This window comes from Lytechinus variegatus, chromosome 2, assembly GCF_018143015.1.
Source record: "Lytechinus variegatus isolate NC3 chromosome 2, Lvar_3.0, whole genome shotgun sequence".
In the NCBI taxonomy this organism is placed as follows: domain Eukaryota; kingdom Metazoa; phylum Echinodermata; class Echinoidea; order Temnopleuroida; family Toxopneustidae; genus Lytechinus; species Lytechinus variegatus.
This window is the reverse complement of record NC_054741.1, coordinates 12720111-12744191: the sequence shown is the minus strand read 5'-3', so window position 1 is coordinate 12744191 and position 24081 is coordinate 12720111. Positions and strand designations below refer to the sequence as shown.

The 24081-nt window shown below is 35.8% G+C and overlaps 1 protein-coding gene across 1 annotated transcript; it reads right to left on the bottom strand.

The window, feature by feature from the left end:
- Positions 1-13713: 13713 nt before the first annotated feature.
- LOC121407351 (borealin-like) lies at positions 13714-22708 on the bottom strand. The gene is made up of 9 exons (XM_041598393.1): positions 22601-22708; positions 20415-20572; positions 18309-18437; positions 17865-18064; positions 16651-16706; positions 16258-16311; positions 15349-15429; positions 14446-14581; positions 13714-13911 (listed from the first exon to the last, which is right to left on the bottom strand). Exons 2-9 carry the CDS (start codon positions 20545-20547, stop codon positions 13816-13818), a joined length of 885 nt encoding a protein of 294 aa, XP_041454327.1. The 5' UTR covers positions 20548-20572; positions 22601-22708; the 3' UTR covers positions 13714-13815.
- Between the last annotated feature and the right edge of the window lie 1373 nt (positions 22709-24081).

The following is a 24081-nucleotide window of genomic DNA, read 5'->3' as shown; positions in this document are numbered from 1 at the left end:
TCAGCCAAAGTAAATGAGTTCCAGGCATGATTATGAAGAATTCAGTGCAAGCAATTTCATGGAACATATATGTATTATGTATGATCGATGCAAATATCATACATCTTGTAGGTTTAAGTTGGGTTTTATGGGAAGTAATTGTGCCAAAGGTAAATAGTACAGTATATTCATAACAAGTGGAATGCCTCTGGCCGTCTCACCTGCATCACGCGGCTCAATACAGCAGCAGTGCTGACTTTGAATACTACTCTAACTCGCACAAGATGTTCAGTGACACATGGTTACTCTTATGTCCACTTTTTATGAACTAGACCAATAAACTTACAGAGATATGATGGTTATTCAACAAAAAACCCCAACATGGCCAAAGTTCATTGACCTTACATGACCTTCGACCTTGATCATGTGACCTGAAACTCGAACAGGATATTCAGTGATACTTGATTACTCTTATGTACAAGTTTCATGAATCAGATCCATAAACTTTCAAAGTTATGATGGTAATTCAACAGATACACCCAATTCGGCCAAAGTTCATTGACCTTTGACCTTGGTCATGTGACCTGAAACGCGCACAGGATGTTCAGTGATACTTGATTACTCTAATGTCCAAGTTTAATGAACTAGACCAATAAACTTTCAAAGTTATGATGGTAATTCAACAGATACCCCCGATTCGGCAAAAGTTCATTGACCCTAAATGACCTTCGACCTTGATCATGTGACCTGAAACTCGAACAGGATGTTCAGTGATACTTGATTACTCTTATGTACAAGTTTCATGAATCAGATCCATAAACTTTCAAAGTTATGATGGTAATTCAACAGATACACCCAATTCGGCCAAAGTTCATTGACCTTTGACCTTGGTCATGTGACCTGAAATGCGCACAGGATGTTCAGTGATACTTGATTACTCTAATGTCCAAGTTTAACGAACTAGACCAATAAACTTTCAAAGTTATGATGGTAATTCAACAGATACCCCCGATTCGGCCAAAGTTCATTGACCCTAAATGACCTTTGACCTTGATCATGTGACCTGAAACTCGAACAGGATGTTCAGTGATACTTGATTACTCTTATGTACAAGTTTCATGAATCAGATCCATAAACTTTCAAAGTTATGATGGTAATTCAACAGATACACCCAATTCGGCCAAAGTTCATTGACCTTTGACCTTGGTCATGTGACCTGAAATGCGCACAGGATGTTCAGTGATACTTGATTACTCTAATGTCCAAGTTTAACGAACTAGACCAATAAACTTTCAAAGTTATGATGGTAATTCAACAGATTTCCCCGATTCGGCCAAAGTTCATTGACCCTAAATGACCTTTGACCTTGATCATGTGACCTGAAACTCGAACAGGATGTTCAGTGATACTTGATTACTCTTATGTACAAGTTTCATGAATCAGATCCATAAACTTTCAAAGTTATGATGGTAATTCAACAGATACACCCAATTCGGCCAAAGTTCATTGACCTTTGACCTTGGTCATGTGACCTGAAACGTGCACAGGATGTTCAGTGATACTTGATTACTCTAATGTCCAAGTTTAACGAACTAGACCAATAAACTTTTAAAGTTATGATGGTAATTCAACAGATACCCCAGATTCGGCCAAAGTTCATTGACCCTAAATGACCTTTGACCTTAATCATGAGACCTGAAACTTGCACAAAATTTTCAGTGATGCTTGATTACTATTATGTCTAAGTTTCATGAATCAGATCCATAAACTTTCAAAGTTATGATGGGAATTCAACAGATATCCCCAATTCGGCCAAAGTTCATTGACCCTAAATGACCTTTGACCTTGATCATGTGACCTGAAACTCAAACAGGATGTTCAGTGATACTTGATTACTCTTATGTACAAGTTTCATGAATCAGATCCATAAACTTTCAAAGTTATGATGGTAATTCAACAGATACACCCAATTCGGCCAAAGTTCATTGACCTTTGACCTTGGTCATGTGACCTGAAACGCGCACAGGATGTTCAGTGATACTTGATTACTCTAATGTCCAAGTTTAACGAACTAGACCAATAAACTTTTAAAGTTATGATGGTAATTCAACAGATACCCCAGATTCGGCCAAAGTTCATTGACCCTAAATGACCTTTGACCTTAATCATGAGACCTGAAACTTGCACAAAATTTTCAGTGATGCTTGATTACTATTATGTCTAAGTTTCATGAATCAGATCCATAAACTTTCAAAGTTATGATGGGAATTCAACAGATATCCCCAATTCGGCCAAAGTTCATTGACCCTAAATGACCTTGGTCATGTGACGTGAAACTCATGCAGGATGTTCAGTGATACTTGATTAACCTTGTGTCCAAGTTTCATGAACTAGGTCCATATATTTTCTAAGTTATGATGACATTTCAAAAACTTAACCTCAGGTTAAGATTTCGATGTTGAATCCTCCAACATGGTCTAAGTTCATTGACCCTAAATGACCTTTGACCTTGGTCATGTGACATGAAACTCTAATAGGATGTTCAGTAATACTTGATTAACCTTATGGCCAAGTTTTATTAACTAGGTCCATATACTTTCTAAGTTATGACGTCATTTCAAAAACTTAACCTCAGGTTAAGATTTGATGTTGACGCCGCCGCCGCCGTCGCCGCCGCCGCCGTCGGAAAAGCGGCGCCTATAGTCTCACTTTGCTTCGCAGGTGAGACAAAAACTATTTTCTTTGATTGATCAACAAATACCCCCAAAACCATGTTTTCCAATTCTAATGAAAGCACAAACCTGTTAATGATATGTAACCTGTATTCAATGTCCTCCCATAAATAATCAAATTTTTCTCAAAACTTCATCGGTAATTCAATTTTTCTCAAACATTCATTGATCTTTTTCTACCTGTTTCATGTGATTCAAGTACTTCCAAGCAATTGACTTTTCTTTAAAATAAGCCCAGATGATTCAAATTTATTGAAATAAACCGCGATGTTAATCATAACAAGTAATGGAACATGGTATTGATTACTTCACATCAGCCAAAGTAAATGAGTTCCAGGCATGATTATGAAGAATTCAGTGCAAGCAATTTCATGGAACATATATGTATTATGTATGATCGATGCAAATATCATACATCTTGTAGGTTTAAGTTGGGTTTTATGGGAAGTAATTGTGCCAAAGGTAAATAGTACAGTATATTCATAACAAGTGGAATGCCTCTGGCCGTCTCACCTGCATCACGCGGTTCAATACAGCAGCAGTGCTGACTTTGAATACTACTCTAACTCGCACAAGATGTTCAGTGACACATGGTTACTCTTATGTCCACTTTTTATGAACTAGACCAATAAACTTACAGAGATATGATGGTTATTCAACAAAAAACCCCAACATGGCCAAAGTTCATTGACCTTACATGACCTTCGACCTTGATCATGTGACCTGAAACTCGAACAGGATATTCAGTGATACTTGATTACTCTTATGTACAAGTTTCATGAATCAGATCCATAAACTTTCAAAGTTATGATGGTAATTCAACAGATACACCCAATTCGGCCAAAGTTCATTGACCTTTGACCTTGGTCATGTGACCTGAAACGCGCACAGGATGTTCAGTGATACTTGATTACTCTAATGTCCAAGTTTAATGAACTAGACCAATAAACTTTCAAAGTTATGATGGTAATTCAACAGATACCCCCGATTCGGCAAAAGTTCATTGACCCTAAATGACCTTCGACCTTGATCATGTGACCTGAAACTCGAACAGGATGTTCAGTGATACTTGATTACTCTTATGTACAAGTTTCATGAATCAGATCCATAAACTTTCAAAGTTATGATGGTAATTCAACAGATACACCCAATTCGGCCAAAGTTCATTGACCTTTGACCTTGGTCATGTGACCTGAAATGCGCACAGGATGTTCAGTGATACTTGATTACTCTAATGTCCAAGTTTAACGAACTAGACCAATAAACTTTCAAAGTTATGATGGTAATTCAACAGATACCCCCGATTCGGCAAAAGTTCATTGACCCTAAATGACCTTTGACCTTGATCATGTGACCTGAAACTCGAACAGGATATTCAGTGATACTTGATTACTCTTATGTACAAGTTTCATGAATCAGATCCATAAACTTTCAAAGTTATGATGGTAATTCAACAGATACACCCAATTCGGCCAAAGTTCATTGACCTTTGACCTTGGTCATGTGACCTGAAATGCGCACAGGATGTTCAGTGATACTTGATTACTCTAATGTCCAAGTTTAACGAACTAGACCAATAAACTTTCAAAGTTATGATGGTAATTCAACAGATTTCCCCGATTCGGCCAAAGTTCATTGACCCTAAATGACCTTTGACCTTGATCATGTGACCTGAAACTCGAACAGGATGTTCAGTGATACTTGATTACTCTTATGTACAAGTTTCATGAATCAGATCCATAAACTTTCAAAGTTATGATGGTAATTCAACAGATACACCCAATTCGGCCAAAGTTCATTGACCTTTGACCTTGGTCATGTGACCTGAAACGTGCACAGGATGTTCAGTGATACTTGATTACTCTAATGTCCAAGTTTAACGAACTAGACCAATAAACTTTTAAAGTTATGATGGTAATTCAACAGATACCCCAGATTCGGCCAAAGTTCATTGACCCTAAATGACCTTTGACCTTAATCATGAGACCTGAAACTTGCACAAAATTTTCAGTGATGCTTGATTACTATTATGTCTAAGTTTCATGAATCAGATCCATAAACTTTCAAAGTTATGATGGGAATTCAACAGATATCCCCAATTCGGCCAAAGTTCATTGACCCTAAATGACCTTTGACCTTGATCATGTGACCTGAAACTCAAACAGGATGTCCAGTGATACTTGATTACTCTTATGTACAAGTTTCATGAATCAGATCCATAAACTTTCAAAGTTATGATGGTAATTCAACAGATACACCCAATTCGGCCAAAGTTCATTGACCTTTGACCTTGGTCATGTGACCTGAAACGCGCACAGGATGTTCAGTGATACTTGATTACTCTAATGTCCAAGTTTAACGAACTAGACCAATAAACTTTTAAAGTTATGATGGTAATTCAACAGATACCCCAGATTCGGCCAAAGTTCATTGACCCTAAATGACCTTTGACCTTAATCATGAGACCTGAAACTTGCACAAAATTTTCAGTGATGCTTGATTACTATTATGTCTAAGTTTCATGAATCAGATCCATAAACTTTCAAAGTTATGATGGGAATTCAACAGATATCCCCAATTCGGCCAAAGTTCATTGACCCTAAATGACCTTGGTCATGTGACGTGAAACTCATGCAGGATGTTCAGTGATACTTGATTAACCTTGTGTCCAAGTTTCATGAACTAGGTCCATATATTTTCTAAGTTATGATGACATTTCAAAAACTTAACCTCAGGTTAAGATTTCGATGTTGAATCCTCCAACATGGTCTAAGTTCATTGACCCTAAATGACCTTTGACCTTGGTCATGTGACATGAAACTCTAATAGGATGTTCAGTAATACTTGATTAACCTTATGGCCAAGTTTTATTAACTAGGTCCATATACTTTCTAAGTTATGACGTCATTTCAAAAACTTAACCTCAGGTTAAGATTTGATGTTGACGCCGCCGCCGCCGTCGCCGCCGCCGCCGTCGGAAAAGCGGCGCCTATAGTCTCACTTTGCTTCGCAGGTGAGACAAAAACTATTTTCTTTGATTGATCAACAAATACCCCAAAACCATGTTTTCCAATTCTAATGAAAGCACAAACCTGTTAATGATATGTAACCTGTATTCAATGTCCTCCCATAAATAATCAAATTTTTCTCAAAACTTCATCGGTAATTCAATTTTTCTCAAACATTCATTGATCTTTTTCTACCTGTTTCATGTGATTCAAGTACTTCCAAGCAATTGACTTTTCTTTAAAATAAGCCCAGATGATTCAAATTTATTGAAATAAACCGCGATGTTAATCATAACAAGTAATGGAACATGGTATTGATTACTTCACATCAGCCAAAGTAAATGAGTTCCAGGCATGATTATGAAGAATTCAGTGCAAGCAATTTCATGGAACATATATGTATTATGTATGATCGATGCAAATATCATACATCTTGTAGGTTTAAGTTGGGTTTTATGGGAAGTAATTGTGCCAAAGGTAAATAGTACAGTATATTCATAACAAGTGGAATGCCTCTGGCCGTCTCACCTGCATCACGCGGTTCAATACAGCAGCAGTGCTGACTTTGAATACTACTCTAACTCGCACAAGATGTTCAGTGACACATGGTTACTCTTATGTCCACTTTTTATGAACTAGACCAATAAACTTACAGAGATATGATGGTTATTCAACAAAAAACCCCAACATGGCCAAAGTTCATTGACCTTACATGACCTTCGACCTTGATCATGTGACCTGAAACTCGAACAGGATATTCAGTGATACTTGATTACTCTTATGTACAAGTTTCATGAATCAGATCCATAAACTTTCAAAGTTATGATGGTAATTCAACAGATACACCCAATTCGGCCAAAGTTCATTGACCTTTGACCTTGGTCATGTGACCTGAAACGCGCACAGGATGTTCAGTGATACTTGATTACTCTAATGTCCAAGTTTAATGAACTAGACCAATAAACTTTCAAAGTTATGATGGTAATTCAACAGATACCCCCGATTCGGCAAAAGTTCATTGACCCTAAATGACCTTTGACCTTGATCATGTGACCTGAAACTCGAACAGGATATTCAGTGATACTTGATTACTCTTATGTACAAGTTTCATGAATCAGATCCATAAACTTTCAAAGTTATGATGGTAATTCAACAGATACACCCAATTCGGCCAAAGTTCATTGACCTTTGACCTTGGTCATGTGACCTGAAATGCGCACAGGATGTTCAGTGATACTTGATTACTCTAATGTCCAAGTTTAACGAACTAGACCAATAAACTTTCAAAGTTATGATGGTAATTCAACAGATTTCCCCGATTCGGCCAAAGTTCATTGACCCTAAATGACCTTTGACCTTGATCATGTGACCTGAAACTCGAACAGGATGTTCAGTGATACTTGATTACTCTTATGTACAAGTTTCATGAATCAGATCCATAAACTTTCAAAGTTATGATGGTAATTCAACAGATACACCCAATTCGGCCAAAGTTCATTGACCTTTGACCTTGGTCATGTGACCTGAAACGCGCACAGGATGTTCAGTGATACTTGATTACTCTAATGTCCAAGTTTAACGAACTAGACCAATAAACTTTTAAGTTATGATGGTAATTCAACAGATACCCCAGATTCGGCCAAAGTTCATTGACCCTAAATGACCTTTGACCTTAATCATGAGACCTGAAACTTGCACAAAATTTTCAGTGATGCTTGATTACTATTATGTCTAAGTTTCATGAATCAGATCCATAAACTTTCAAAGTTATGATGGGAATTCAACAGATATCCCCAATTCGGCCAAAGTTCATTGACCCTAAATGACCTTGGTCATGTGACGTGAAACTCATGCAGGATGTTCAGTGATACTTGATTAACCTTATGTTCAAGTTTCATGAACTAGGTCCATATATTTTCTAAGTTATGATGACATTTCAAAAACTTAACCTCAGGTTAAGATTTCGATGTTGAATCCTCCAACATGGTCTAAGTTCATTGACCCTAAATGACCTTTGACCTTGGTCATGTGACATGAAACTCTAATAGGATGTTCAGTAATACTTGATTAACCTTATGGCCAAGTTTTATTAACTAGGTCCATATACTTTCTAAGTTATGACGTCATTTCAAAAACTTAACCTCAGGTTAAGATTTGATGTTGACGCCGCCGCCGCCGTCGCCGCCGCCGCCGTCGGAAAAGCGGCGCCTATAGTCTCACTTTGCTTCGCAGGTGAGACAAAAACTATTTTCTTTGATTGATCAACAAATACCCCCAAAACCATGTTTTCCAATTCTAATGAAAGCACAAACCTGTTAATGATATGTAACCTGTATTCAATGTCCTCCCATAAATAATCAAATTTTTCTCAAAACTTCATCGGTAATTCAATTTTTCTCAAACATTCATTGATCTTTTTCTACCTGTTTCATGTGATTCAAGTACTTCCAAGCAATTGACTTTTCTTTAAAATAAGCCCAGATGATTCAAATTTATTGAAATAAACCGCGATGTTAATCATAACAAGTAATGGAACATGGTATTGATTACTTCACATCAGCCAAAGTAAATGAGTTCCAGGCATGATTATGAAGAATTCAGTGCAAGCAATTTCATGGAACATATATGTATTATGTATGATCGATGCAAATATCATACATCTTGTAGGTTTAAGTTGGGTTTTATGGGAAGTAATTGTGCCAAAGGTAAATAGTACAGTATATTCATAACAAGTGGAATGCCTCTGGCCGTCTCACCTGCATCACGCGGTTCAATACAGCAGCAGTGCTGACTTTGAATACTACTCTAACTCGCACAAGATGTTCAGTGACACATGGTTACTCTTATGTCCACTTTTTATGAACTAGACCAATAAACTTACAGAGATATGATGGTTATTCAACAAAAAACCCAACATGGCCAAAGTTCATTGACCTTACATGACCTTCGACCTTGATCATGTGACCTGAAACTCGAACAGGATATTCAGTGATACTTGATTACTCTTATGTACAAGTTTCATGAATCAGATCCATAAACTTTCAAAGTTATGATGGTAATTCAACAGATACACCCAATTCGGCCAAAGTTCATTGACCTTTGACCTTGGTCATGTGACCTGAAACGCGCACAGGATGTTCAGTGATACTTGATTACTCTAATGTCCAAGTTTAACGAACTAGACCAATAAACTTTTAAAGTTATGATGGTAATTCAACAGATACCCCAGATTCGGCCAAAGTTCATTGACCCTAAATGACCTTTGACCTTAATCATGAGACCTGAAACTTGCACAAAATTTTCAGTGATGCTTGATTACTATTATGTCTAAGTTTCATGAATCAGATCCATAAACTTTCAAAGTTATGATGGGAATTCAACAGATATCCCCAATTCGGCCAAAGTTCATTGACCCTAAATGACCTTGGTCATGTGACGTGAAACTCATGCAGGATGTTCAGTGATACTTGATTAACCTTGTGTCCAAGTTTCATGAACTAGGTCCATATATTTTCTAAGTTATGATGACATTTCAAAAACTTAACCTCAGGTTAAGATTTCGATGTTGAATCCTCCAACATGGTCTAAGTTCATTGACCCTAAATGACCTTTGACCTTGGTCATGTGACATGAAACTCTAATAGGATGTTCAGTAATACTTGATTAACCTTATGGCCAAGTTTTATTAACTAGGTCCATATACTTTCTAAGTTATGACGTCATTTCAAAAACTTAACCTCAGGTTAAGATTTGATGTTGACGCCGCCGCCGCCGCCGTCGGAAAAGCGGCGCCTATAGTCTCACTTTGCTTCGCAGGTGAGACAAAAACTATTTTCTTTGATTGATCAACAAATACCCCAAAACCATGTTTTCCAATTCTAATGAAAGCACAAACCTGTTAATGATATGTAACCTGTATTCAATGTCCTCCCATAAATAATCACATTTTTCTCAAAACTTCATCGGTAATTCAATTTTTCTCAAACATTCATTGATCTTTTTCTACCTGTTTCATGTGATTCAAGTACTTCCAAGCAATTGACTTTTCTTTAAATAAGCCCAGATGATTCAAATTTATTGAAATAAACCGCGATGTTAATCATAACAAGTAATGGAACATGGTATTGATTACTTCACATCAGCCAAAGTAAATGAGTTCCAGGCATGATTATGAAGAATTCAGTGCAAGCAATTTCATGGAACATATATGTATTATGTATGATCGATGCAAATATCATACATCTTGTAGGTTTAAGTTGGGTTTTATGGGAAGTAATTGTGCCAAAGGTAAATAGTACAGTATATTCATAACAAGTGGAATGCCTCTGGCCGTCTCACCTGCATCACGCGGTTCAATACAGCAGCAGTGCTGACTTTGAATACTACTCTAACTCGCACAAGATGTTCAGTGACACATGGTTACTCTTATGTCCACTTTTTTATGAACTAGACCAATAAACTTACAGAGATATGATGGTTATTCAACAAAAAACCCCAACATGGCCAAAGTTCATTGACCTTACATGACCTTCGACCTTGATCATGTGACCTGAAACTCGAACAGGATATTCAGTGATACTTGATTACTCTTATGTACAAGTTTCATGAATCAGATCCATAAACTTTCAAAGTTATGATGGTAATTCAACAGATACACCCAATTCGGCCAAAGTTCATTGACCTTTGACCTTGGTCATGTGACCTGAAACGCGCACAGGATGTTCAGTGATACTTGATTACTCTAATGTCCAAGTTTAATGAACTAGACCAATAAACTTTCAAAGTTATGATGGTAATTCAACAGATACCCCCGATTCGGCAAAAGTTCATTGACCCTAAATGACCTTTGACCTTAATCATGAGACCTGAAACTTGCACAAAATTTTCAGTGATGCTTGATTACTATTGTGTCCAAGTTTCATGAATCAGATCCATAAACTTTCAAAGTTATGATGGGAATTCAACAGATATCCGCAATTCGGCCAAAGTTCATTGACCCTAAATGACCTTTGACCTTGGTCATGTAACTTGAAACTCATGTAAGATGTTCAGTGATACTTGATTAACCTAATGTCCAAGTTTCATGAACTAGGTCCATATATTTTCTAAGTTATGATGACATTTCAAAAACTTAACCTCAGGTTAATTAAGATTTCGAAGTTGATTCCTCCAACATGGTCTAAGTTCATTGACCCTAAATGACCTTTGACCTTGGTCTTGTGACATGAAACTCTAATAGGATGTTCAGTAATACTTGATTAACCTTATGGCCAAGTTTTATTAACTAGGTCCATATACTTTCTAAGTTATGACGTCATTTCAAAAACTTAACCTCAGGTTAAGATTTGATGTTGACGCCGCCGCCGCCGTCGCCGTCGGAAAAGCGGCGCCTATAGTCTCACTTTGCTTCGCAGGTGAGACAAAAACCTATCATGTGTCCTCTCAGTTTCAACCAGTATCCTTCTGCACCATGTTTCCATTTCCAAAGACACCTAAATGTAGACTCATTCAGAGATAAGTGGCTCTTTAATATACATATGTACAGTACATTTATTTCTGAATAATACTTACTTTTGATATACAATATTATGTACAGTTTTCAATTCACTTATAGACAAAGTCCATCCCGACAAAAAAGCGATTTAGAGAAAATTCAATCAAGCAAAACGCTGAAAATTTAATCTAAATGGGATGTAAATAAGAAAGTTATGACTTGCTTAACTTCACAAAACAGTTATATGCACATAACGGTTGGTATGTAGATGAGGAAACTGATGACAGCCACTAATAATAATAATCATAATAATAAGAAGAATAATTACAATAATAATAATCACAATAATAATAATAATGATTATAATAGTGATAATGATAATAATAAAATATTTACACAGATAAGCCACCCAAAGTTCCAAAAACTGTTCTACCAGTGGGCCCTGCTTAATAAATTCACTCTATTATCTATATTTCTTTTGTACTTTAATATATGGAATAAGAAACACTTTCATTATTTCCTCACTGTATTGACATCTTATCACTCACATTTTACATCTGATTTTGATAAAATTTCTGTCGATTTTTCTTTTTAAGATGTCATCAGACTCCATTTTTATCTAAGGATTTTTTCAAATCTATTTATCAAAATCACAATTTCTTTAGGAAAGAGTCTTAATGATAAAAATATTTTTAATTATGGAAAACCAGTAATGACATAGTTGATAACTGAGAATGTGCATGTCAAAACTATTTCTTGATAGGACATTCATTGGTGAATGCATCATTGTTTACAAAAAGATAGAGCAAACAGCTTACAGATACAATTTATGTTGTTACTGGCTTTTCACAGTTATACAGACAGGACAAATGTTCCAACAAATAATTGTTAAAGTTACAAACAAAAACAAGTAATTTCTCATAATTGTGGGAAATATTTTGTTAAATTCTCTCTCATCTTACTCTTGATTTGGTGCTGCAGAAATAATATGATTTTTGTAACTGATTGATTTGTTTTGTTATATGTATACAAACAGGCATGAAATTTTCCTTTTGTGAATAATTTTCTTATAAGTTACCAAATAGCAAGACACTACTAAAAAGCAAAGACATATGCAAATAATTATATCTGATATGCTGCGATAAGAACTATAAACAATACAATATACATGTATGTACAGGTGAAACATTAATAACAAGTTAAATTCTTCATAAATGGTTTTTATAAACAATACTATTAATAACATACTGCAAAGTAGAGGTTTACTTTCATATGACTAGTAAATCTTGTGATGTAATTCATGATTGAATGATAAGGAAAATAAAAATCAAATCTTATATTTATGTTCAATTTGAGCAAATTCAAGTATTGAAGCATTGCTTTAATTGGACCAGTTTTCATCCTTCCTAGTCTTTCCCTCTCATGGAAGCGTCAATATGCCATCGACTTTACAAGATGGTGAGATATTTTATGTTGCCAGGTTGACTTATCATGGCGAGATAGTTACTATTATCTTACCAACTTTACAAGTTATAAGTCGACATGGCGAGATAACACATCTTGCCATGTCGACATAAGAAGGCTAATGAATTGAATTGGCAAGATAACATATCGCGCCATGTCGACATAATAAGGCTAGTAAGTCGATGTGGCAAGATAAATATCTCAACATCTTGTTAAGTTGATGGCACTTTAAAGCTTCCGAGTTGTGATCGGCGCCTAAAGAGATGAATGATTTGAATGCAACCCAATTAGTATAAAAGTCTGTATGATCTTGTGTCATTTGGTTCTATCCTGCAAGTGAATGATCATCCAAAGCTCTAGGAACCACAGTATGGAGATATATATATTGTCTCCAATGAATTATTGCCAAACATTTTCAAGTATTGTTCAGATATCCCCTTTTTTCAGCTAAGGTTTACTGATGTTGAGACTGAGGGGGAATGAAAGATGGGATGGGGGTGACACTTTATTAACAATTTCACTGGGACCCTCGTGAGTTGGATTGGGGAAATGGGGATAACGTCCGAGGTTCTTTTTTTAGCATTTCAAGGGGCCCGTTGCATAAAGCTTTTTACCTGAGAAAACTCAGGTTGTTTTTACCGGAGTTTTTGCCCTGTGTTAAGGTCGAGGGCTGAAATCAGACTAACCTTAGTTTTCAGTTTTTACCAGAGTTTTCTCAGGTAAAAAATTTTATGCAACAGGTCCAAGGTATATTTCTTGTCTGAAAGATATTAAAACTTGAATTCTTTACAAATTCAAGATACATCACAAACTCCCATAGCTTCTAATCACACAAAGTTCATTGTCACTGTCTGATGACATTATCTTCATATCTTGCAGAAATAATGCAAAGCGAGTGTTGTCTGGTGTACAGGTTTCAGGATGAAGTAATCGATATTGCAGTCTTCAAGGTACAGGGGTGTGCTTCGTGAAAAGCTTTGTCAATGATTTTCAGTGACAAATTTGCTCTCAGCCAATCAGATGCAGGGATTTTCAGTAGCTTATAACAACAGTCAGTGAAAATCACCAACCATTGGTTCTATGGAATGCTCCCGGTCGTGTGAAGGATACTTCAGGGTGCTAAAGCTCCAATATCTTTTCATGAAGAGTCCTTGTCCTTTAGAAATCTGCTCAGCGTTTCTTGAAGCATTAGGATATTTTTCTTGTCAACATCATCCTGGGTGAATAGATTCTCCTGATGATTCACATGCAAGGGAAAAAAGGCAAGAATAAAAACAAGATGACTATCAATATAAAATCCAAGAATAGAAGGTGCTCCAAAATCCTGTTCATTAAGTGACAGTTGTTGTTTTTTTAATCACTTGGGTGTGGAGTGCCAATTTTGATCCATCAGTCAATATTTTAATGATTTTTTTTAATGTATTTCTAATAACAATGACACTCTGGTTTTTAAGGTACTTGCATGATACAAATATCTGTGTGTGCACTGGAAATTTGGCTGATGAAAATAATTTAGAAAGTCAAATCTTGCCATATTCCAGCCATTGTTTGCATTTGTTTGTTCATTTATCAATTTGTTTGTTCAATGTTTATTCATTCATGCACTTGTTGGTTCATTCAGCTGTGCATTAATTTAGAACAGCAGAATGAATGCATACATTCTAACATAGCACTGAGTATAAATATTCATTTACATATTGACATTTTGCAGCACCAAGCATTTTATCAATTGATTGCATACATAAGGTGCAAGGCAAAGCCAACTTACAATGTTTTCCTTGAGCCTCTCAACTGACTGAGCAGGATCCTTGGGGGAGTTCCTAGCTTCAACAGGGCTTCCAGAGAGAGACACCAAGAGCTCTCCCTTCTTAGCTCGACGTACTGTAGCAGGGGTCATCTTGGAACTATCATAGAGAACATGGAGAAGGACAAGGCAAGGAGATAAAGATAGAGAGAGATGGAGAGAGAGTGAGATAAGGGAGAGTAAAGAGAGGGGAGAGAGGGGGTGGGGAGAAGAGAAGGTGAATGACAAAGAAAATAAAAGAAGAGAGAGAGAGGTCAAAGGATAAGAGAGGGACAGAGTGTAAGACAGGGATTGCAATGAAGTCAGAATATGCAAGAAACAGGAAGAATACAAAAGAAAGATGAAAAAAAACCCACATAGACAGTATAAAAGAACATGACAAAAATTAAGAGATTAGTACTTTACACAAGTATATTTGGGGTGGGCACGTCAGATCCATATTCATTAAGGGAATGAAAATAACCAAAACCGGGAGCACATGATTTGGGGAGAATAAGGTATAGACTGGGATAAAAACATAAAGAATCTCAGTGTGACTTCACTGACTTGACAAAAGACAACCCAAGACTACTGATGCAGTACAGGTTATCAACGTTTGACCAGGTTTGAGCAAGTGAGCCTTCAAAGTCTTCAGACTCTAGTTCATAAAAAACAAAAACAAAAGCTCAGTTCTAGCGAGCCCGGACCAAGTTTCTAAAAAAAGTTAGTGGTCTAAGTCCATAGACATGTCATAGAAATATATGAAATCTGTTACACACAGTTCTATAAAATGACTAAAAAAAATGGAGTTGTGACAGTTCGGAGAAACATGGCTATTAGTGTAATAGTAGTCTAATTGTTTTACAGTCGATATGGTTGGTCACTTACCTTGGGTCAAATTTGGGTGTAATGAAAGGAGTGTTGATCGATGACAGAGACATAGTATTGGCTGGTGTCTGCAATGCAGATCTAAAGATGAAGATAAAACAGGATAAAAAGATCATTTTTTAAACCTGCTATTAAAATAGATATGATGATTATCTATACAACATACATGCCCTCCGCTGGTGGCGATTTGAAACATTTCTTTTCATCTTAGCTGGCAAGAACGTTGGAATTAATATGTACCGGTATGTGAATTCTATTTCCTGTTGATAAGGAAGAAGAGTGTTGAGTTGACACTCGGCACAGATTGTACATTTTGTGTAGCATGTGCTTGAGCTAACGCCTTTATGTCAGCTGCATGGGAGTTAAATATCATTGAGCATGGGCACATACTGCCCTTCTAACAGCCAGGCGATGATTTTATCATGATGTACATGTATTTACACACCAAACCAAATCTAGAAATACCACTGAAGGTCATAAAATCCCAACACTATCACAATGTCCTTATATGTGAGAAAAAGACAACACCGTAGTATACAGCCATTACCATGGTAATTGTGATACACTCAATAAAGTATGTCTTGCTCTCAAGGTGACCATGCCAAGTAACAAAGAAATCACTCAGCTGAGACATCATTGGGAGTTTCACTAATAAGCAGTGTATTGTTTCTGCACTAAGATATGTATCATGTCCCATCATATCAATTCCCCTCCAAATGATAGAGGGTGAATATGACAATTTCAATGGAATTTTTATTCAAAAGACATTTTTATAATGCCATCTATCTCGATATAATCGATTCCAAGGTGCACTAGACTCCCAACCCTGGCTTTAGCTCAAGCTAAGTTCTTTTTGAGTCTGAATATAGAAACTATTAGTATTGAATTCATTAGAGTTGAGTTACTTACTGTGCATTGTTGCTTGTAAGAGGAGTCTCCTGCAAGGCTGCCCTTGTCCTCTTCCTGCAATCAAAGCCAACACATTTAACAATACTTAAGATATACTGGAACATGTTCTAGTAAGTTGTTCATGAGTTAAAAACAACTAAACACACAGCTGGGAAGTATTTACCAAAGATTCATGTGACTAGATGTACATGTATCTAAAGCTTTGGTATGAGGTCAGTTTTGTGAATAAACTGGGGTATCATCAAGTATTAGTATATTACAGTCCGCAGAGTCAATCCCCCTCCCCTCCCCCCGGTTAACTAAGGATTAACTTTTAAATTTCATATTCCACAAACTGATTTTTAATTCATAGATAACTTCTCGCTTTGAAGAAAAAAAGGATAAATACCCTACCTTGCTGACGTCCTCTTTGCAGTAGTTGCTTTGGCTTTCTTACGTGTTGCAGGAGCCTTTATGACAGAAGAAATGATAAAACCATGATTTCAAGATATAGCCACTAATTCATTGCTCCAAAAAGAACATAAATCAAAGCATTACTTTGTAAAAAGAAAGTCAAGTAATAATTTTCAACAATCTCAATAATTAACACACAATATAATTTATAAAGTTATGTGTACTGACGCAAAATCATTGTTAGAGGAGATGTACCCCACTTTCAGAGCATGAAAAAGCTATATCACCCAACTGATATCACCCCAGGCCAGCTATTCCACCTCCCTGATTTAAGTATCTAAACATGTGCTTGACCTCGATCAGTCAGAAAGAACTAAGCCAGAGTAACAGCAGGGGGCCACCATCAAACTCTGCTCGACAGTGCATGCAATCATTTTTATTCTCTTTAATAGTTTCCTTATTCGGGGGTCAACTTTCTTTGTTTAAAATTGAAAACAAATAAACATTGGATTTTTAATTACAATATGCCTTTGAAAGCTTTATTAAATATCAAATACAATAATTTAATTCGGAAGGGCCTGCTACAGCCACAGCTGCTCTTATGTAATGTCACAGCTGTTGTAATCGTTTAACCCTGGCTCATCACTCAGGCTTACTTAAGGAGGTGAAAAGTTAGATAAGAGGGATACCAGGGCTGACAGTGTACTAAATTTTTTAACAAGGTTTTTCAAAACAGGGGTATAAGACCACAGTTCAAAATCTGAGAAGCGGTCATCCTCTAACAAGGGTTTGACGTAATGGTTCACATAATGAAATGCATATTAAGACATTCTGAATGAGTGATGTCATAAGTTCTTTCATTTGCACGTGTTGAGCATATTACTGTTGGTGTAGCGAGATATATACCCTTTAAAGTTACCACAGCTTTCTTATATTAACACAACTTTTGATGAATTTTTCAGTGTATGTTTGTCTTAGATAAATTTTCTCAATTCATTTAAATATGATGACATTTATTTGACATTCAACAAACAGTCTTAATGTTTATTTCTTAATAGCTGAGTATACTCTGCTCTCATCATCATAATCATAATTACTATCATTACAATTATGATGATGAAGACCAATCAACATCATTGTTACACTTTGTTCAAAACACTGATTTAGGAACCAATCAGAGTGCAATTCATCATAAACTTGTAGGTTTGTCTTACTTTTCTTGTTGACCTTGTCGACCTCTTTGGCTTTTCATCTACCTCACTAGTATCTGATTCACCCGTGGATGTTGCAGCGGTATCTTCAGATTCTGATGATGATATGGCATCAGTGACAGCCTTGGGCAGGTTGATCATCTCATCGACATTCTTAGAGATCTGCTCTATGACCTTCACAGCAGGAGCCAAGCCATCTTGAGCTGATGGTACAGAAATGAATCATGATAAACCTAAATCACTGAACGGTCAGATTCAAGAGATTTTTGTATGATTGATCATCAAGACAAGGGATACATGTGTGGTCTCTTTGTCAAGTTTTGGGTTCCCTTTTTTTCTGGATCCCATTTTAAAGAGGAAACCAATTTCTGCCTGGTTTACATCCTTCAAATCCATACTGATGTGACACCGAAAAAGAATGGACAAGTGAACATTTTTGTTACTTACCAAAATAATCCATCAATTTCATGTTTTTAGTTTCCTTTGGCATCTTCATCAAAAACAAGGAGGTAGCTGACCTGATGTTCTTGCACATTCTGTCAAACATGGCATTCATTTCACGCACCCGTTGCTCAACTGAATAAAAAAATGTAACAAGCATATGTTTGTTAAATCAGACAATCATACTAAATGATAATAGTACATGCATGTAGGTGAATGCCCAGTTCAATAATAAAAAAAGTGCCTCTGGCAGTCTTACCTGCATTGCACCAGCAGTGCTGACTATGGAAACAGCTCCATATAAGATGAATATATTTTTTTAAGAGGAAAAACTCTTTCATTAGATAACAAGATCATACCTTCGTTGATCTAAATTTAACTTTGACCTTGAATAAAAAAACTTGATTTTATTTTCACGTTAATATATTCAATGATCGTCTCATCTAAGTTTATTTTAATTTGATTACAGTACTTTTTTCTAAATAATAAACAAAATATAAAATCTCGTTAAAGATAATTGATCTTAAATGACCCTGAAAAATATCCATGATTAACATACTACTGACATATAATTTCAAAGTTATCTTAAAAATCCTTTTCTTTTGATTCCTTTTTATAACCCTATCTAGGCCCCCCTTAATGATTCGCGCAATATTTTCGCCACGCTCAACGATTCATGAAATATTTTCACCGGCTGATATTATTGAAAAAAAAATGGTCAAAGTTCACCGACCGTAAATGACCTTTGACCTTAATCATTATAAGTAATGCAACTCATGACAGATAATAAGTGACACTTGCTTACCCTTATTTTTAGATTTCATGAATTTGGTCTATATACTTTCAAAGTTATGTCTTATGACATTTCAAAATATTAACCTGAGTTAAGTTTTTGATATTGATGGTAAAAGTTCATCAACCCTACATGACCTTTGACATTGATCATGTGACTTGAAACTTGAGCAAGAAGATCAGTGATACTTGATTAGCCTTATATTCAAATTTCATGTAATAGGTGCATATGTTTCTAGGCTATGATGACATCTCAAAAGATTAATTAATATCAATGTTGACAAAAAGATTGGCATTTTTATGAATATGTATGTTCTCCCTCTGCTATACATGAAAGACAAAAACTATATAACCCTGCTTGATTCAATGTAGAAAATTTTCAGTAAAAAAACAAGGTTAAATTTTTGAGGTTCACTCAGTTAACATGAAATGACCAAAATCTTGAATGCTGACCTATACACTTAATGAAACTATATAGAATAACTGAAATTGAATTAAAAATACAGGGATTATATGAAATTGCCTAAATTCATTTTCATTCAGTCTCAAAACTTCAGAACAGATGATTAGCATAGGGTGCATATTGAATATTTAAGAATTCAAAAAATTTTCTATAAACAATGGGTTTTGAGGATTCGAGGTGGTTGGTCACCAATTGGTATTAGTTTGAAACTTAAATAACCAAAGAAATTAAATACGGGGGGGGGGGGGGGCGTTTCAGAAAGGACTTGTCAGACGTTTTATCCGACAAGTCCCATTTTATCCGACAGTTACCAGAGGAACGGTGCCTCTCAACCAATCAAAATCATGGAAAGATGTCAGATCTGTCAACTTGTCGGATGAAAATATTGATGAAACGCTCCCTAGAATTACAGCTTTATTATTTTATAATCCATTATACTAGACTACATTTTTTTATTCATTGTTTTTCAAAATATGAATAATGGAAAGCGGGGTACTTTAAAGATATTTCTGTTTCTGTAACATTTATGGATGAAGGTATCACAGCCTTTCATAGTCTTTCATTTTCAAAGTATGCATGTTCCATACCTGCCAAGTGCCAACCCTGACAGTCAAGAAATATGAACAAATCAACAAGAAAATTCCAGAAATAGGAACATTCTTATATTTCAAATTTAAGATAAATTTTTCACAGAAATAAGGACACACAGGTTAAAATGGCCACAATAGGAATCCTAATTAACCGTTGATTACTGAGTATTGAAAAACCATCTATGTTTTGTACAGGGACCACCCTGTTCCAGTAGGCATTCTAGGCAACAGGTTAATATGGACACTTGAAATGTGTGCTATTCTTACCTTCAATGTCAAAACCTTCAAGATAAACTCCAAGCTTCTGTTCCCTTGCCTCCTTCTCCATATTTGATTCCCCATCGTCGGGAAGCAGTGGCTTTGCTCGAGAGGCCAACTTTGTTTTCCTTCTTCTAGGCATTTTTATAGCTGCTTAATAGGCTTATCTGTATAGAAAGATAGTTTAAAAAACATGAACAGATTAAGAAAGACCAAATGATCATCACTAATGGCATATTACTGTCAGTGTAAATCCAGGGAGCTCCAAGGCATGCTCAGTACTAAACATTGTTCAAGATGAATTCAGAGTGATATGATTTTTTTTTCATATAGTCTAACACTATTTTAGTAAATGGTGCCCTGCTGAGAATATTGACCACATACAATTCATAAAGACCTAAATATACCGGTACAGTGCATCCCCAAAAAATTGAAACCATGATTCAGTGAAAGTTTTTGTTGTCATAATCATACATTTGTTTCATATGATGTAGGCCTAGATCATTTCATTTAAAGCCCGCATAATGGTGGAGAGTTGACATACACTTAACAAGAGTGTCATTCCTCCTTTGATGTCTTTGATGAGAAAAAAGGAGCGCAATAATAAAGAGAAAATAATATAGTTAAAATCAGCTTACCACCTTTCCGAAATATATGCTGCAAAATACCAATTTTTTATTTCATGAAAAAATTTTCAGGATCAGGTTTTTCTTCGAAGTTTGATCATTCCTGGTCAGCTTTGTACTAATAGTAATACAGCTACGCATACAAATGAGCCAGCCAATCACTTGTTACCATTATGATTTACTGGCGCATTCGTACGCACGATCAGGTATATTACAAACATGATGGTGAACGATCGCAGAACCTGATTCTGAATGTTATTATATATCAGTTAAATTAACCGGAAGTCTCTACAACAATTTGAACAAATTTGGTGGGGGTTACATTTGGAACTCTTTCCGAAGTACCTAGAAAGATAATCATTAAAAAATCTGACTCACAATGGTGACCGTGAAAAAAAAATAGGGAATCAGGCATTTTCATCGCGGCTTCAAATGCAGCCATCTCATCATCAAAATAATTATATGAATGGGTGGGTACGCATAGCCTGGAGGCGTCTGGGGAGTAAAGTCATCTACCTATGTAGGGTTTCTCACCCTACGCAGCCGTAGGTAGATGACTTTACTCCTTAGACGGCTCCAGGCTAGGTACGCAGACATGAATGATTGATGATCATGTAACCCAGGGAACTGGAACCTCAAAAAAACAAAAAGTTCTCCCCTTCTACCCCCGTCTCGATCGGCCATTTTTGTTATGAATCGTAACAAAATGGTTAATGATCATGATGATGCATGGCCCAGCATCCATTTTATTAGACCAAAAGCTTCGGTCTTTGTTTTGTTGTTTGTTCAGCTGAACTCCGTTGGCTTCAGTCACCAAATACAAAGACCGAAGTTCGAGCGCGATCTGTACAGGGGACTCAATGGCCATATGTTTTTTAAGTACTTAAGATCGGATAAAACGGGGAAGTGAATTTGCGCGACAGCCGAGGGCGAGGTAAGTCACTGTTTTTGTTCCTTTTAACTTCATTTTTCTCCGTTTTGTGGCAATTGATGCCAAGCAAGAGGGAATATAAATTAGCATTTTGGTCGCGTTAATTTTCAAAATCTTTATTCATTAAAGACAAAAATTGTAGAGCCCCGACGGGGGGATTTTGCATTGCAAGTCCCCTAATGGTGGCTGCACGATAGCGAGCCGTCTGTGTACGAGGAGAAATTTTTGAAAAATGTTAAAAGACTCCTCGAAACAGACGGCTGCCAGCTGTCTACCATTTTATTTGCCCAGGCCATTTTTTCTGTTCAATCTGAAAATGACTGGCCATAGATTTTTAAAAGAAAAACACAGTTTTATTTCAATTTTGGCCGCGGCAGGCGGCCTCCTTCGATCCGAGCGACGCGACGCTGACGAGCTAGCGCGTGCCGATCGAAAAGACGTCAAAAGGTTCAATGTCGATTTCTACAACACACACGATAATCTATGCGTGGGACTGCTTCTACTAACTTGGGTCTATAAAAGAGAGTGAAAAAGACAATCTTGATTTGACAAAGTCAGACTTGATAACAAAAAAAAGTTTATACATGTAATATCAATCAAAGACACGCCATAAACGGTAAGATTTTCTAATCACTTACAATATCACAAATATTCTCCTAGCGATCTGTTTTAGGATCCCTTATTTCACTTTTTTTATCTTGCTCGCGCCGTAATTTCGAAACAATTTGCAAACAACCAATCAAAAATAACATTTTCAGTCAAGCCCTCTACGGCTGATATTTCGCAAATAAAAGATAGATCCTGGCCTTGCAAACGGGGTTAGGTCAATTTTTCATCAAATTTGATTTTTATGTCTCAATGTCGGGCTCAATGTATAGATTTTCAGTAGCTCTATAAGATGATACCAAAGAAAAGTTGAAATTCCCATTAAAAATTGAACTAAAATGGCAAAGGAAATCACTTTTTAAGGGGTTAGGTCCATTTCAGTTTAGTTGCAAAAGGATTTAGGTCCTCACAATTTTTTTTTCGAAAAGGATTTCTTAAAGAAATATGAAGACAGGTATATTTCTTTTATACCCAATTGTATGTTCTCATGGTAGGTTTTCATGAAAATTCAGTTTTACATAAGAATATTGCAATATGGGAGAATTATATAAAAAAAACATTTTCTTGGAGTTGACCTAACCCCTTTTGCGACCAAACTCTTCCAAGGAACTCATTTGTCAATTGGGGTTAGATCAATTTTTCATAGATTTTATTGTTTTCTCTCTCTAAACCTCTAAATTCTTAATTGCTCTAATGATACCAAAGACATTTTCAAATCAAATAAAAATGTGAATGAAAGTGGCAAAGAAAAATCACTAATCAAAAGTTTGGATTCATTTCACTTTGCTTGCAAAAGGGGCTAGGTCCACTATGATAAATTAAAAAAAAATTAAAAAATATGTACAGAGAAAAAAAATGAAGACAGTTCGATTTCTTTTATATCCAATTTTATGTTCACATGATAGGGTAGTCCATCATGACAATTTAGTTTCTCATGATATTATAATAATTATTGCAATAAATCAAGTGAGAATAAACAAATATATACAAGTATATTTATATATCGTGTTTTCTGTTGTTTTGTTTGTTTTCTTTTTTTTTTTTACAATCACATATTTTACAGTTTCACGTAATATTGGTCCCTACAAAATGAGAAAACCACAGTAACAGTTAATTATATGTTATGGCCATATACAATGATATTTCACAACTGAGCAGTCTTCATTTTCGGTATCAAATCATAGTACGGAACAGATACTTGCTAAATGAAGACTCAGTCTTCCCAAATAACAAAACTTTCAATACATCTCACACGGCATACTTTTTAACAATTAAGAATTGTAAATAGGAAATACCAGGGGAACTTTGTGGAATTTTTATGCATGATAGGCATATATATTTATTTCAAGATTCGGTTTTTGCCATTATTTTTCATTTCATTTCAAACAAACATTTATTTTCCTCCATTTTACAAAATTTTTCCATTTTTGTTCAAGAATTCATATGAAATCAATAAATATAAATAAAAATATATACAATAAATAAAATATGTATTTATATAACTATGTGAACA